This window comes from Perna viridis, chromosome 1 (genome assembly GCF_037379345.1).
Source record: "Perna viridis isolate PV_CMFRI_1.1 ecotype Kerala chromosome 1, ASM3737934v1, whole genome shotgun sequence".
Taxonomy (NCBI): domain Eukaryota; kingdom Metazoa; phylum Mollusca; class Bivalvia; order Mytilida; family Mytilidae; genus Perna; species Perna viridis.
In genome coordinates, this window is record NC_142445.1 from 67,420,697 (window position 1) to 67,438,397 (window position 17,701).

Genomic DNA, 17,701 nt, shown 5'->3' on the forward strand with positions numbered 1-17,701 from the left:
GAAATTATTTATTACCAATATTTGCAGGATAGTCATAGAATTCCCACTGCTTTGGAAAACTTTGCAGTGAATAATTGTTTCAATGTTTGTTACTTTCCAGTTTAATATGAGCGACCCAGGTGAGAAATGTAACAGGATGATAATGTTACTGACTGATGGAGGAACTGATGATGCTGAGTCTGTCTTCAAAGCAAGAAACTTTAATGCTGCTCCTAAGGTATAGTTTGATCTTCAATGAAACCAATAAATGATGGTGTAAAGGGGGTTCATGGTTAATAAGTCTAAGCTTTTTACCTGGCTCTGTTAAACAAGAGTAAACACTAAGGATGAGGACAACACTTTATTTTCTTTATGAGCAATTACTTTTCAATGTATTTCAAATTTGTTAATACTTTTCATGTATATATAAATCATAGCAAGGTTTCAGAAATAATTGGAAAATTTTTTGTCAATTTGAATTGTGTTGCTTTTTTTTCACTGTAATATTATTTTGGGATGTATAATATTAAACTACTTTTTAAAAATTACAAAAAGTTTGTATATTGTTATAAGGATTTTGTAAAATTAAAATTAGATAGTTTTTCAATAATATTAGTTTTCTCTGTACAGAATTTTCTTCAGACTAATATTGATATAAACTCTCTATGTTAAATTTTAGATATTATGATGCTAAAGCTTGCATGATGAAAATCTAAATTTCAAGTGGAGAAATAATGTAAACCAATCATGTATATATAAATGATTAGTTATGTTACACATAATGATTTTCCCTAGGATCAGATAAGAGTTTTTACATATGCTGTTGGACAAACAGCTAATCCAACAAGAGGTATCAAATGGATGGCATGTGCCAATAGAGGTAAGGACATTTCATGTTTTGACAATTTGAACTACCATCTTCTATACCTTTTTAAAATGTAGTATTATAGTGTACCTGATCAGTCATTGTGATATCAATGAAAAGTTTTTCATTTATAGTTCGATAATGTTATTTTGCTAAATTCATCAGGGCCTCGCCAAGAAAAGTGGCAGTTGCCCGATTGTGATCACTCTGTCAATCCATTACAAACTAGTGTAACTTTTTTGTCTTCTGATATGGCATGTGGGCAAATCACCTATATCCATTTCATATATATTATTTAATTGTCAATGCAGCCCACAAAGATGGATTCCATCTTTATGATTTCTAGTTTTTATGTGACATTAGATTTGAACAGTTAGAAATCATTATTAGTTTGTTTTTTTTTTGTTTTTGTTTTTTTTTTTCAGGAAAATTTGCAGAAATTCCAGCAATGGGTGCAATAAGAGCAAGAGTTCAGGTAAAAAAGTTTATTAATCACAACTTAATATAAAATGAAAAGTGTTTCAAAATTTGAATGGTATTTGAAAGTTCAATACTCTTTTCAATAAGAGACACATATTTTAAGAAGATATAATTTAAGTCAGAAATCTTGTAGTATTTAAAAATGTCAATCATATTCTTCATAAATTTGATGCTATGGACTTTGTTTTATTTTCAAGTTTAAATCTGGTAGTACTATTGCCCAATTTTTACAATGACACTTTTTAAATATTTATGACTGATTAAAGCTATTATGATGTTTGACCTTTACTAATGCTACAGGTTACAGTAGTTGAAAGTAGGTTTAATTTGAGATTTGTTTAACATGATTTTGGGCATTTAATCCTGTAAGAAAAGGATGGTATTTCTACTGAGAAGACTTATATCTACTCAAGTGATTATACATTTGTTTTTTTTTTAGGTATTTAATTCATTCTTTATGTTAAAGCATACAGTATACAACACCCATGTTTTTAAATACACCTTGATGACAAAATTTTGTTTTTTATACTTACATGTATGTAACAAATGAATGATCCAGTCGCTAAGGTTTTTTTATTGCCATATGGTCTATTTCTTTTAAAAGTAGAAATACTTGACTTTTGTGAAGGTATTTACTAACATTGATTATGTTCTAGTAAAGATTTTACTAAACTTTGCAGGAGCATGTTGCGGTCGTAGCTCGACCATTTGTTTTAGAAAAACGCCAAGATTTATTCAAATGGAATAGCGTCTATCCTGATGGATTGGTACTGCATAGTAATATTTTACCATTAGATGGTTCCATTTTTAGGGGACTAAGACTTAAATAAAGGGAAACTATTATAGTGAAGGAATTGGGATAATTTCATGTTTATTGGTCTGTTTCGGTTAGCAAATGAACTTCTTAATTTTTTGGTAATTTTTAGTAAGCATAACTCACCCTAAACTGAGTTTTGAAAAAAGAACAAAATAAAAAAACCATCTTAATTTTGGGGATTTGCATGTTTTCAGAAGTCAAACAGAAGTGTCCATTGTTTGGCCTGCTCACAATTTTTCTAGTTCCTAGTATTTTCATCAAAATGATTTTTCTTAAATCAAATGTTTCATTTTCAAGGAAATTAAGCAATGAACAAGAAAAAATATTTTAATTGATCATATAATGTTTCCCTTTACTTAGGGGTTCCCCTGTGAAGCACCATTCTTTGTTATATAGTCAAGGTTTTAGTCACTTGTAATTTTGTTAATTTTTTAATTACAAAAATTGAACTTTTGTAGAAAAGGTAATGATTTCAATGCCTAGATACATACATGTATGCAGATAGATTTGTAGAATTTACACAAGTTTTGTCAAACAGATGATCACTGTAGATGTGCATTTTTACACACAAGTAGTGCTGGATTCCATTTTTTCTTGTCACTGATGCAAGTTTTGTATTATTAGGAAAGTATTTGTTGATTTCATATTTTGTGTTAGTTTTGTTTTTTGATCACATTGTTTACAGGTGAACTTTATCCTTCAAAGAATGGATCTTATAAAATGGAATGATCATATATTTTTGCTTTCACAATAATAGTATGGGTGATGGAGGAGCAGTAACCAGATATTCTATTTTTTGTAGATATGTTCAATGTTTTTTTTCTACATAGAATTTATTACAGGGTTGGTAGCTTTATTGCACTGTAATGTCAAACAAAGAACATATAAGTAGATTGTATAAGGTCATTACACCATGTGATGACATACTCATAATTCTTATCAATATAAGATCATCATGAAATTCATGCAGCTGTTAAAGCAGATTACTATAGTCGGCGTCACATAAATAACATACTGTTAAAATTTGAATAAAAATATTTTCTACGACTTTATTGACACCTACCGTCGTTTAAATTGTCTTAAATGACTTGCTCATTCGTTTAGCCAAACGGCTTCTCCCTAAACATTGAATCGTTAAATTCCGGTCAGATTTTAATTCTAGGTGGCAATATTTACATTGTAAAAAGTCGGCCATGTTTACAGTGATCGGGTTGCTAGGAGATGTTGTGTACGTTTAAATGGTTTGTCCAAAAACCGAAGAACCCAGAATGCAATTCGGCGTTATTTCGGATATCTCGGATTTATTTTACGCGAACAACGTATAATACCGAGAAGTTGATCAAGCAGACGATTGTCACCGGAGTTCGACGGGAACTTACGCACTTCGTTTGTAAACAAATCGTCCCGTAGAAACCAACATGGCGGATATTAGTATGGGATTTTCCCGTAAGGATTTGTTACGCATGATTTAAGCTAATAAGCGACTTGTTTTTGAGAAGCTGTTTGGCTAAACGAATGAGCAAGTCATTTAAGACAATTTAAACGACGGTTGGTGTCAATAAAGTCGTAGAAAATATTTTTATTCAAATTTTAACAGTATGTTATTTATGTGACGCCGAGTATAGGTCATCTTTTAGACTTTTTACAATTTTTCAAAATGATCATGTGTTCTGATCTGATTTAGTAAGAATTATAAGATCAAAACGAGACTGCTTCGTTTTCCGTGGATTATCTTATAGTGTACTTATCTGTGTCTTTAATTTGACAAGAATACTATCTATATACATGTGTTTAGTGCTTTGTAAATATATTCCATTTTACAGGGATGGAAGCTTGAGATTTATATCAATAGCTGCATTTTGTTCTTTTTTTTTTACAAATGCCTTAAGGTTATACTACAAAGCAATAGTTTAATTTCATAAGAGGAACACATTAGTGAAAATAAATCCCATTGCATTGTTATGCTGGTAATTAACGGATTCCAATGTTAACTTGCAGGTTAAGACTTATTTTGTTTCTTCAGGAATACACCTTTATCCTGTCTGAAACATTTAGACCAGAACGCCCCTTATGGTCCAGAGTCTATTTTGACAAGACGGTATTACAAAAATCCCACATAGATTGGGACTAGGAAAAAATTAACCTGATGTACATTTGTAAACAGTCAATTAACAATGTATACCACATGTGCTGAAAGAAATTCTATCTGCATTGGCTTAGCATAGTTTATCAATGTATTATCTAATTTTCTTCAAATGATGTTTTTAAGATAGCTTTCTAATAATATCAGCTTTAGATATACACAAGCTTATATTTTTCAATCATTATAAGTTTTATTATCTGGTATGCACTATATGATATAAGGGTTGTGAATTGACTGTGAAGGTGGTAGCCCTGAATGTTTCTTTTCTTGATTGAGTTTAGGGATGTGCTTTTGACCTGGGTGTGTATTGTGGAATCAAAATATCAAGTTCAAATCTTATGAGAATACTGGAAACATTCTTTGGCTGTTTTTACGTTTGGAATTAAGCCACTGTAGAAGACGTTCTTAGGATTGACAATGACTGAAATTGGGCTTTTTGAAAGTTTTAGTGTATAGTTATAACATATACATTTCTAGAAGTATGACTAGCTGATTAATGATCTGTTGTTATTTGCTCATGAATGCTACAATTAGCTTGGTCTGTCAGTAGAATTTGAGTAAATGGAAAGGGGAAGGTCTTATTCAATGTATCCGAGATCTAAATAATTTGATCCTTTATTCATACTACTAACAGTAACTCAAACTTATCTGAAGCTTTGATTGAACCTTATAAGAGTAATCATTTGAATCATTCAGAATATTGAAGAACAAGTTTTATGGTCTGTATTTTGACAGGAATATATGCCTTTGATAATTGAAGAAAAGGCTGCACATGATGTCTCTGGATATCAGTGGAGTTACAAATTTGATCACTCTGCGGGGGTAAAGAAAAAGCATGGGAGTGTGCACAAGGAAGTTAGCCCCATCAAATGTACATGTTTAATTGAAATCTATGCAAACTTAACAGCATGTCCTGAAAGCAAAGCTCAGCTTGAAAATCATGATGATGCGGTTTTATCCCTTCAAATTGTGGTACATTTACTAGGTGTTCATTAAATGAACAATATATATGAGGCAGTGTGCAAATGAGAAATTATTTTCTTCATTTAAACTCCATGCTCATATTTTTTGTTGAAAAGCTCTCCCTAATTGACATGGCAGTAGGAAACAATAACAATGGAATGTAGAGTGTTCAGTCAGTAATTTTAGCTTTTTACCATTTCTTGATGATGAAATTCACCCATGTTAAACAATCCCAGTACTAAACCTGTACTAACCCCTCTTGTTTGAAGGAATACGTACCAGTTTTGGGTCATCCTTTGGCAATACAGAATGTACAGGAATACACCTGGTCAAACATCTACTCCGATTTGTTGGTTTATCCAGCCGACTGGACACGAAAACTCAGACAAAAATTAAGTACACAAATTGTTGTTGATTGTTATTTTTTATAATTTATTACCAGCCAAACAAAGAAAATTTTATTTCGTTGTCATATTAAATTTAATAGATAAAAAATCAATATTCAGTGTAAATAATGGATTGTTTGGTTGGTTAATGGTGTCATTTTAAATCTGTTATATCCTGATGTTGTACGTAATTCTTTCTCCATCAATTCCTTCTCCCAGTCATCCCTTTATGTGCACCTATTTTTTGAGCACTGTAACATTTTTTGAATTCTTATTTTATCTAACCCTTTTTCCCATTCCCTTTATCTGTTCCTCTAATTCAGAAATATTTTACCTACAAAGCTAACTGGTATGAATGCAACATCTGATTGTTTGTTATCACAGTCTCTCTTAAATTTAACCTATATATTGTTCCATTTAGTCACTATATGTATTATGTAACAAAACTCAATTCTACTTTTCATTCCAACAACCTTTTCATGATCCTCACGTTATTTCCATTTCCCTTTAAATGATACTTTAACAAGTAAGAAAGCTGAAATCTGATTGGTTCATATGAAAGGTACCTAATCTGAACAGAAAGTAGAATGGAGTGTTGTTAGATCCTACACGTAGTGACTGAATGGTGTAATTTGTAGGTCTAACTTTAAATTAGATCGATTTAAACTGCATGTATTTTCTAACTGTTGTGATCTCAGTATTCTAATCCATAAATATGTTTCCTTGTATTCATAGATGTGAGAAATGTTTATTGGTAATTACTAACAAGATTAATTAGTCAACTGAGATACAACATTCTTTGGATGTTTTCAGAATCTGAATAATGATACAATGAAGTTATAAACATATAACTGACAAACTAGCTGGAAACTGTTTTATTCAAAGTTCAGTATTATATATATATTGATTAAAGTTTAACAAGTTACATGTCTTCTATTATGTCTATACATGTGTTCAGTATGTTGTGCATTTTGTATCTTTACAGCTTGATACTTGTATCAGAATAATGTGAAATATTTTCCTGATTATCAAATATGTATTGTCTAGATTTATATGATTAATGTATTTGATTGATAAATGATAATCTTTGATGTTTGGAAGAATGGTGATTAATCATTTGATCAGATCTGCTTTGAAGATGTACTTCATTTTATTGTTAAAACTAAACATAGAAATATTATAAAGTTTGAAGATATTTATTATTCTTGGTGTAACATATCCAAGCTGACTGTTTATTTAATTATAAATGTAATTTTAGGGTTTAGGTATGATGACAACAGTCACACTGCCTGTTTATAACAGAACTGATGCCAATGATAGAAATGTATGTACTACAATGGATGTTAAATGGTTTAAAATGACCAGACCTTTGTCAGTGAAAAATCTAAGGAACTCAGTATTGTGATGGATTATACATTTTTCAGCAAATTCTAAACTTTATCTTCTACAACAGTGAGGTGTTTGACTACCATCACATGACTGCCACATGCTGCCGATAACTATATTTAGCAGCTGAGATATTATATAAAAATTGAATACTGCAAACTTTCAACATTATTTCATTTTCATATATTAACAAACTTATCATAGGCTTGCTAGCTGCTATTCTGAAGAGAATTACTTCTAAGTTTATAATTATTTAGGAAAGAATAATTAACCAAATCAAGTGCTTGTCACCGTATAGGAAAAACAATCTGAAATAAGTTTTTATTTATACTTGCATGTAAGTATTCTTCTTAAATTCATTTTTTAGTCTAACCAGACAATACTAGGAGTTATGGGTACTGATGTTACTACGGCACAGATGGAGAAGTTTTCACCATTCTGGAAGGTATAGTTTCTCTTTATAGAAATAACATCCTGAGACATTGCTTTATATAGGGACATCATTAGGCTTACTTCAACCTTCCTTTTAGTTATACTTGTATCTGCTAGTAACAAAGTTTTATTATGTACAGTATAGGTTTCAGTCTGTCTGTATGATATAACTTTGTTCACAATTCCTTCTTGTTCTCTCACAGGAAACTTGAGGAGTGATTATAGTTAACAGTACAGAGTTGTGCCTTTTGTCACCTTACTAATAACAAGTTACCTACTGTCTACAATACCTCCATTGTTACTTGCTGGATTTACATGAAACTGTTACAGATTGCAGTATTGAGATATGCATATTGTTTTTGTTCTGACAAGTTATCTGAAAAAATCTGGATTTTGGGGCTTCAGATTGTATCAGATTGAGTTTAGTGTTGAAATTTGAAACAAAAAACATAGAAAGAGATATAATAAATGAGATTGCTTTACAATTTAGATGTAAAATGAAAAACATAGAAAGAGATATAATATTTGAGATTGCTTTACAATTTAAATGCTTATGTTGTAGCTTGGACCAAATGGATATAGCTTTGCTATTAATGCCAATGGATATGTTATGTTTCATCCAAGACTGAGAGTACATGTAAGTGTTGAGAAAGAATGTTGAAACAGGTATACATTAATCTGTTCCACCCATATGATATTGAAAGCTGTTAAGATAAACTGTTATGCTGTAAATTTTTCACAAGGACTTTTTGATGCCTTTCAGAACTTACTGATTAGTTCATACACTTATATTGATACACATGTTTTCTTGTATTCCACTTTCATGAGCACTTTTATACCTAGTAGTAATTCTAACATTGGTCCTCTGTTCTGACGTTCAGTCTGATTGTCTGTCACACTGTTCTAATATATACGGTTTCCTAATACATGTACTACCACATGAATTGTTATGAAACTTTGTTGTATTGGAATTGTTATTTCTAATTGGCTTATTTCTTTAAGTCCCCCTTCTTTTTGATTGATAGGAAGAAAAAATGTAATTTTCATGTTAGTCTTAGTCATTATATTTGTATTTATATTTTCCCAAACAGGAAGACTTTAAAGACCCACCAAATATGGACTTTCTGGACATTGAAGTTGAAAATGAAGATAAAGTGCAGGTGAGCCTTGAAGAATTGTTTGCTTTAGTTCATCAATATTTATAGTATCTTTACATGGAAATCTTCACATTATATTACCAAAGTTACTTGGGTAAAAACATTGTGTCTTCTGAAATTTTTTGCAAAGAAAGTTATTACTGTAATTAACACTGGCATGTTAGATTTCTATTGCTAATTAGATGTTCCCATGTGTGTTATGATTTGAAAAACAGGAGGGTTTTTTTGTTTTTTTTTGGGGGGGGGGGCATTTGAAATATTTGTGTAGTGTTGCAACAATTTTGTAAAACGTGACTGAACTAGGTTGTTAATTTATCATGAATTTGACTGAACCAAATATTTTTACCCAACTTAAATGTATATTATGAAGACAGTTGAAATATATTGGGAAGATCAAAATCTCTATTTTTTAATTGAAATGAAAGCATGCATTCTCTTTATAATATGGGCTGAATATAATGGTGTGTTTCTGATCATGTCTTTTCCATAATTAGGGTAGGTTGAAAGGGGTTTTTAGAAAGAGATTTTGAGGTTTTACTTTCTGACTTCAATGAAGATACAAAGCTTTTGGCATTCTATTGTGGAAATCATGAACCATTTTAAAAAGTTTAGCAGGCAAAAATAAAGATTGTTAGGGTTATAACCAGAAACACAGTTACTTTAGGCCTAATAAAAAAAATTATGAAGAGTTAAGTTCTGTGTGTATGAATATAATAAGACATGCTACCCTATAGAATAATTTAACCAATAGTTCACCTAACCTGTAGTGAGTAATATCATAGTGTCTAATCATATATTCCTGTATGAATGAAACTGTTGTTATATTCAAGACTAATTCTGCAGGGAATAAGGTATATGTACTATTTGATCGTTAGATGAATCTGAAATTTGCATACATGTTAGCACTAACTTTCTATATAATGATTTGATTATAGAAATTGAATGAATTGTGTTTTTGTAAATAGAGCTTGACTATTGGCTTAGCTTGCATGAAAATTCCTTGGAAAATAAATACTGTTATAGAATGATAATTTAAATTGGGTTGTATTTAGTATAGAAAATTGATACTAAAAGTCAACAGCTTTGCCATACTTGTCTTAATATTTAGAGATAAAAATTCAGTTTTATTTACTGATAAATGTGGCTACAGATTGTACTCATTTTGATTAAAATGCATCAGTCAGAATTCATCTTAATTTTTATAGGTTAATTGTTTTAAAGAATCATTTCTCTGTTAGCTCTTCGAAATGTAAAATAGCTCTATTTTGAAAACACTTATCACATTTCAGGCTTGAAATGCACATCTCTTTGAGAGTCTGTCTTGCATTTGTCACTGTTCACTTACTTTCTGTGTGTATGATAAATGACTTGTTTTCTGTCTTTCTTTCTTTTGTTTTGTTACTGAGACTTTTTTCAACTTTGTACCAAAACAACTACAAGCTTTTTATTGGTAATAATGTGTAGGAAGGGGGATAACTCTTGCATTAATATTCGTCAGCTGCTTTGAATTTTTTTAGCATGTCTCAGATTTATGCTGTTTCTGATTAAAAAGAAACTGCAATTCAATTTATTTATGGTTTTTTTCACATATTTTAAGAATAAATATTTGGTTGTTGTAACAATTTTGAAATCATGATAGTCTGATATTGAATGAAGTTTAAATCTTTTTTTAGAGACAACCCTATTTGAAGGTGAACATAAGTAACATCAACATCATCATTTCATATATTTGCATGTAAATTTTCCTTCATACTGCATGATAAATAATCCAGAGTAGATATACATTCTGACACAAACTTGGGCTCTGTAAACTGGAAATGTTGTCAAATATAGTATGCTAACTGTTTTAAAGACAAAAATATCTGACTGTAAAATAATTATTATATATGGTAGATAAGTATGTAAATAGTGTTCCAGTTGTTGACAGTGCTCAATACTTTAACTACTGCTACAGTAACATTTATTTAGAATATCATATACTAAAATACTGAAATATACAAGTGATATTCTTATCACCATGTTAACTCAATTATTTAATGAAGCTTCATATTCAATGGTTTTTTTATAAAATGTCATGGTGTCATGATGTAGATAATTTTAATGGAGGGCTTCTAGTAGTAGAGGTATGCATTAGCGGTTCCTAAATTTCAATGACAAACTCATTGAGTAGTGTATGATCTTGAATATATTGAGGGGTAACCCATCCTCTGCCGTAGATTATCTGGTAAAGAGAAATGGGGGTAGATGGTTGATAAATAGTGGTAAATCATGTCCATTATGACTGGTGCTCCTGTATGATGTCAAAGCTTCAGTTTTGTTATTCATTGATTTACACATCCAATTTCTGAAGATAAAAACAAGTGATAATTTACTTAAATTAAATAACATCAGAATCTGACCTATTATACAGGGAGAAGTTAAATGAACCAGGTTCTGTTGATAAAATGTTCCTGTGTATAAAAGTAATCGAGTCCTTTACGTGTTGAAAATATTTTGTATTATGATAATGCAGTGAAAAAAATATTTTACCAATTTATTGATTCACATTTTCTAAACCTACAAAAAATTACTGTGGCTATGAAAAAAGGATTAAGTCCATAGGTCTTTTGTTGTGTGATAAAATGAGAGCTTTGTATACAAACAATGTATTGACAGTATTCTCATCTACATCTCATAATTTATATACAAATGTATAGTATGTACATGAATTTATCCTTTTTTGTGTAATAGAGTATACATAGTTATTGTTTTTCATGATATTGTACTTTTTTAACACTGTTCCATGATACTTGTAGCTGAGAATGGAAATGACTAATGGATCTTCAGGAAGCATCACCATGGATACCTATGTCATTAGTGCAGATAATGTAAGAAATTAAAATGGGCTTATTGTGATTGATACTTAACATTGATTTGGTTGGTTGTTACGTTATGGATGTAAAGTTATCATTTAGTTTGTTGTTTTTTTTTTTAATGGAGTTGAAAAACGATCTTCAATTTGACTGATTTGTTGTTACGTTATGGATGTAAAGTTATCATTTAGTTTGTTGTTTTTTTTTAATGGAGTTGAAAAACGATCTTCAATTTGACTGATTTGTTTATTTCAATTCATATTTGGCGATATTGAAACTTGTTTCTTCTCAAGATCATGGATATGTTCGTTTAATTCTACTGTTGCAAATATCAATTTGTTTACCCAGTTGTAAACTTGTTATAAATGATGTTTTCTTTTTTTTCACAGAACCATACAGACTTAGAAACAAGGCTTTACTTCTACACCAATGTGAAAAACACATCATTCAGGTACCATAATTATATAAATGTTTTGACATTATTTTTTTATTTATTTAAAAGGAAACTGGACGACTTTTTTTTAGCTCCCCTAGCCGAAGGCCATGTGAGCTATTGCCATCACTTGGCATCTGTCATCATTAATATTTTTCAAAACTCTTCTCAAAAACTACTGGAACAATTATAACCAGACATGGTATGAATGTTCTTTAAGATGTTGTGCATTGACTAGAAGTGCAAATGTTTTATCATTGACAAACATGGCTGTTGTTATAATAGAACTTAGGTGTCAGACAGAAGATTTTCACATGTAACTCCAAACCTGATAGGTTTAGCCCAATTCTGACATGGGCAAAAGTGTTAACAATGATAAAGTCTATCTCTAGTAGTCCTTGTCAAGTTTTTTTTTTGTTATTTTTTAATGCTGTTTCTTTTAAAAATCTTCTTCTCTAGAAACTACTTGACCAATTAGAACCAAACTTGGTATGAATATTCCTTAGGGTATTCTGCATAGATGTGGGGATTTTTGAAGAACATGGCTGCTAAGCCTACTAAAGTCTGCATTGGATCAAAGTTGTAGGACAACTCCTTCTTCGAGTTGTTGCCCTTGAAGGGTGAAAAATGACTTTTTCTGTACAGTTTTCAGCCAATATCTTAAAAACTATATAGATGGAAAGAAACTTTCAGTTGCTGTAATGATCCTAATGATAAAACCTACAAAAGTCTGCAGGGGGATCAAAGTTGTCAACGACTCCTGGCTAGAGTTATTGCTCTTTAAAGGTGAAAAAAGGATGTTTTCATCAGTTTCCAGCAAATATCTCTTGGCTTAAGTGTTATAAATTTGTTATCAAAGGTCACCTTATGGGTTTATTATAATAGAAACTGTTATGGTTCTCATTTAAGATTTTATTAAATTACTTTTAAGATAATGTATAAATATCCTTGCCCTCATGCTTAGATCTTTTTTATATTTCCCAGTCACAATTTTTACATTTTTCCCTGATTGCATGGTCCCTGGGTACCTTTCCCAAAACGGAAGGAAAATCACTGAATTTGTACTAACTTCAAGCTTTGTATTTCAAAATTTTACCCTCTCCTGTACTTTCTTGCATTAGGCTTGCAATGTATATCATATTATCATATTAATGTTTAGTCTATCATTTTTCAGTCTTGGTCTCAGCATGCCATCATACCAGAGTAAAGTTTTAATGTTCACAGATACACCAGGAAATCTCTGTAAGTTATGTTTAACCATGAGTTGTATAAGTTTTGCTTAAGTGTAAGTGTATATAAGAATCAGGTAAAATGGGAAAAATCAGAAACATGCATGTCAAAACCTCACCGATCTGATAATATAATGTCACTCGAGATATTTTTGACAGAGTTATATGCCCTTGAAGTGTTCATATTCAGTGCATTTCAATGAAATTGTAACTCGATGGTCCAGCATAATATGGAAAAATTTGTCTGTTTTCTTTGATTCTGATGGTGCAAGTATTCAAATTACAATATCAAAATGATAGGATTTTTTATACCATGTTTCACCAACTGCCAGATTCTTACAGGTACTGACACTTAATAAGGTTAACTATTTAGTAATTGTTATAAAAGATAACTATGTCATTTGAACCCCTGAAAGATGCATTGAAAATTATAGAATGTTTGTCAGTTTGATAGGAGAATGCTTATAAATAATATAAATAATAGTTGGTTAAGACATTCTTCTTTTATTCAGGGAAAGCTACAGTTTGATAAGTTAAGTTAACTTAGCAGATACTTTAATCTTTTAAAATATTTTATAGTAAAAAATGGATCTAAGTTCATAGACGATGGGAAGACTGCCATTTTGATTGCCCCATGGTAAGTTAATTACAGTCAGTTATCTAAACTTCCTTGCATAATTTCTTAGTAATAAGTTTAAATGAAAATGAAAAAAAATCAAGAAAAAACAATATCTTATTTTCCTAAAGACAGTAAAATAAAAACGATATCTTATTCTCCTAAAGACAGTAAAATAACAACAGTATCTTATTCTCCTAAAGACAGTAAAATAAAAACAATATCTTATTCTCATATAGACAGTTAAATAACAACAATATCTTATTCTCCTAAGACAGTAAAATGAAAACAATATCTTATTCTCCTAAAGACAGTTAAATAACAAAAGTCAGCTAACCTTTTCTGACAAGTAATGAGACAACCAATATTCCAGATGAGCTATCAACTTCAAAATAAACATACTTACTTCTGCATTCTCTTACTTGTGCTGCAGCACTGTTAGCTTTAAAGAAAACAATAATCATACATGTAATACATTCTTGGTTGAAAATTGTTTTTTTACTGTATTTTTGTAGGAAATATGTGAAGAATGGTGGTGCTGCAAGTAATTTGTCTGATGTCTATGATGCCTACAAAGAATGGGAAAATAAAGGCAGAAATGCTACTTATTGTAAGTATACAAACTAAGACAAGGAGTGGGACGATAAAGGCAGAAATGGTACTTATTGTAAGTATACAAACTAAGACAAGGAGTGGGACGATAAAGGCAGAAATGGTACTTATTGTAAGTATACAAACTAAGACAAGGTGTTGGACGATAAAGGCAGAAATGGTACTTATTGTAAGTATACAAACTAGGACAAGGAGTGGGACGATAAAGGCAGAAATGCTACTTATTGTAAGTATACAAACTAAGACAAGGAGTGGGACGATAAAGGCAGAAATGCTACTTATTGTAAGTATACAAACTAAGACAAGGTGTTGGACGATAAAGGCAGAAACGGTACTTATTGTAAGTATACAAACTAAGACAAGGAGTGGGACGATAAAGGCAGAAACGGTACGTATTGTAAGTATACAAACTAAGACAAGGAGTGGGACGATAAAGGCAGAAACGGTACGTATTGTAAGTATACAAACTAAGACAAGGAGTGGGACGATAAAGGCAGAAACGCTACTTATTGTAAGTATACAAACTAAGACGAGGAGTGGGACAATAAAGGCAGAAATGCTACTTATTGTAAGTATACAAACTAAGACGAGGAGTGGGACAATAAAGGCAGAAATGCTACTTATTGTAAGTATACAAACTAAGACAAGGTGTTGGACAATAAAGGCAGAAATGCTACATATTGTATGTATACAAACTAAGACAAGGTGTGGGACTATAAAGGTAGAAATGCTACGTATTGTATGTATACAAACTAAGACAAAAAATGGGATGATAAAGGCAGAAACGGTACGTATTGTAAGTATACAAACTCAGACAAGGAGTGAGACAGTAAAGGCAGAAACGCTACGTATTGTAAGTATACAAATATGTACCATTATTGTAGGAACTTAACGAGACATAACGAGATGCTATATAGTGTTCTTTATACAGTTGTAGATTTGGCTTTCTGTCAAGAATTTTCAAAAGAAGAATATATGCAAAATGAACTTAATAAAGCAAAGATATGTTTATATGGTGATGTATTAATTGGGGTAATATGGTATAGCACTGATTCACATTTGTTCATCTATCTAGTGTTAATTAATACATGTACTCACCTTGAGGAATTGTAATAAATGATTTCAAAAGGATACTTCTTTTCATTTTCATTGTTTTTTTGGTTTTTTTTTAGTGAAGGAATTGATATCGCATACAATGATGAAGTTCAGGGGATACAGTTTGTCTTTCTTTGATACGATGACAATTATCATATGAACTGCTTCAGGTAGTTGACTGGACAATTGACAAGGAGACTTTAAATACAATTCAAAAGATCATGATAGAAAGTTAGAATCGTTTCCCAAATTCTCCAGTTAATTGTTACTGATCATTGGAAGATCAGCTCTATTACCTGAACTTCATCATTGTAGTGAAACAGACCTGCAACTTTTTAGGAAAAGGTGATTATTTGTGTAATTACCTTTATACATGTATGATGCAATGATAAAAATAATTTTAATGTTGTAGGGGACAATGAAAAAATCTTGCATCTTCACTGGGATTTGACAAAAACTGGACATTTGAATGATCTTTACAGAATGTATCTTGTAAACAAGTAAGTATAAGTGCTTGTTATACCCCCACTAGTAGTGATCTTCATTTGTTTATACCTTTGTCTTCTGTTGTTGATGGACAATTAATAATAGTCTGATTTTAAATAAAATTTTAACACAATGTAATAGTCATAAAATACAAGTTAAGTTCAATTATTGCATAAATAATATTTACTGTTGAGGAGTTCTATCTAACTTTGACAGATTGTAACAAAAGGCTATATTTGACCATCAGATCAACCATCTCTGGCTCTGTTTTCCTGATCTAATACAAAATTTGTCAAATTTAATCTTGAGTTGATATTATATCTTTGTAATGATTACAATGTTATTTTTTTAGTACTGAGGCTATTTTTGTTGCTACCTATGGAGGACTAACAAGACTTTATCCATCAAAGTAAGAAACAGTGACCGTGTCTTGCATGATTATAATATTTCTGGGGACTCATTTGTTTCAGAACAATTTTCTTACAATAGCTAATAGCATGGTGCAACAGATACATGTATAAATTCCTGAAACCATAGGTCAAGGCTATTTTATAAAAATATCTTCCCTTTTAAGTTGACCCATTTACCATAGAATTGAATATACTCTTAACTGGGAAAGCACAAGAAAACTGAAGTATGATGTGGTTCAAACATTTTGTTTAAGATTGGATTTTGTCTGCAAACTTTCAAGGCTTAATTTCTCAAAGAAAGATTACACTATGACAATTCACAATGCAGCTCTATAAAAAGCTACATGGTATTGTATTATGTTATATGTACCTACAGTTCAAAGCACAGGCAGAGAATGGAAGCTGATAGAGATACATGGAAGGCAGCTTACTTCAGAAGAGCTTTGGACTTCGATGGCAATATATTTACAGCTCCTTACACACTCAGTAGGTTTATATATTGTATTAGATGGTTATCTTTATTTTTGTGCTTTATTGTCTATTGAAGTAAAATGTCATGACTGATTGAACTTTTGTCAACTGTCTATGAATTTTTATATGCCAATGAATAGAAAAAAGAATAATATTAGGATCAAACAGAAGATATTAAAATATCACAATTCTGTGTATTGGTTATTGTTTTATTTAAGTAGAATGGCTTTGCACATCTTTTATTTTTTAATTTTTTGAAGAAATATCATGTTTGATTCACGTAAGTAGTGCTCTACTTTTAAACTGATTTTTTCTCTAGAAATCAGACTAATACACTTATACAATCAATATTTTGTGTTACTGCCAGAATTGATGTCTTACAAAGGTGAACATTCAAACCATAAACAGACATTTAGAAAAAAAGACCATGAAATGTTTCCATATTTTTCACGGATGTTTTTCCTCCTCCAGATCCAAGATCAGAAAATGATAGTATACCAGAAATTATGATAACCAATAGTATCACCATGACCAAGAGTGGTGTCAAACCAGCTGTGGTTGGTGGATTTGTCAAGCATGAGAAGTTACTTGACATAATGGCTAGCCGTACTGGTCAGGCATGTCAAGAGGATTCTACCACACTATGTTACCTCTTGGATGATGGTGGATTTATTGTAGCCACTAACCAGAAGGATCAAATGCTTCAGGTAGATATAAGAATTTTTGGGTTGGGGAAACATTGATTTCACACGAGAAGTGTATTTTAAAGTCTGAAGTTTTCATATAGGTATATTTTTTAAAGTGTTCCATTTTATCATATTGACAATACAGTATAAATAGTGATTAGTTAAACACTATGTATTGTAGAAAATGATATAGAGGGCTCGCT

The 17,701-nt window shown here is 30.9% G+C and overlaps 1 protein-coding gene across 9 annotated transcripts in view; it reads left to right on the top strand.

Annotated features, from left to right (window-relative positions):
* The window catches only part of LOC148630067 (voltage-dependent calcium channel subunit alpha-2/delta-2-like), a 42,895-nt gene that overhangs the window by 14,140 nt on the left and 11,054 nt on the right, over positions 1 to 17,701 (top strand). Inside the window, exons 12-30 of one of the 9 annotated variants that reach the window (XM_088560411.1) lie at positions 101 to 217; positions 775 to 859; positions 1,270 to 1,319; positions 2,005 to 2,091; positions 4,165 to 4,239; positions 6,892 to 6,957; positions 7,387 to 7,464; positions 8,014 to 8,088; positions 8,543 to 8,611; positions 9,439 to 9,459; positions 11,404 to 11,475; positions 11,850 to 11,911; positions 13,068 to 13,135; positions 13,702 to 13,759; positions 14,254 to 14,348; positions 15,858 to 15,945; positions 16,284 to 16,340; positions 16,718 to 16,827; positions 17,284 to 17,519. In XM_088560411.1, the coding sequence (XP_088416537.1) occupies positions 101 to 217; positions 775 to 859; positions 1,270 to 1,319; positions 2,005 to 2,091; positions 4,165 to 4,239; positions 6,892 to 6,957; positions 7,387 to 7,464; positions 8,014 to 8,088; positions 8,543 to 8,611; positions 9,439 to 9,459; positions 11,404 to 11,475; positions 11,850 to 11,911; positions 13,068 to 13,135; positions 13,702 to 13,759; positions 14,254 to 14,348; positions 15,858 to 15,945; positions 16,284 to 16,340; positions 16,718 to 16,827; positions 17,284 to 17,519 (1,569 nt within the window). Of the gene's footprint in view, positions 1 to 100; positions 218 to 774; positions 860 to 1,269; positions 1,320 to 2,004; positions 2,092 to 4,164; positions 4,240 to 5,019; positions 5,107 to 5,516; positions 5,640 to 6,891; positions 6,958 to 7,386; positions 7,465 to 8,013; positions 8,089 to 8,542; positions 8,612 to 9,438; positions 9,460 to 10,281; positions 10,300 to 11,403; positions 11,476 to 11,849; positions 11,912 to 13,067; positions 13,136 to 13,701; positions 13,760 to 14,253; positions 14,349 to 15,857; positions 15,946 to 16,283; positions 16,341 to 16,717; positions 16,828 to 17,283; positions 17,520 to 17,701 lie in introns of all 9 variants that reach the window. The other 8 variants (XM_088560420.1, XM_088560447.1, XM_088560464.1 and 5 more) reach the window with 8 other exon arrangements.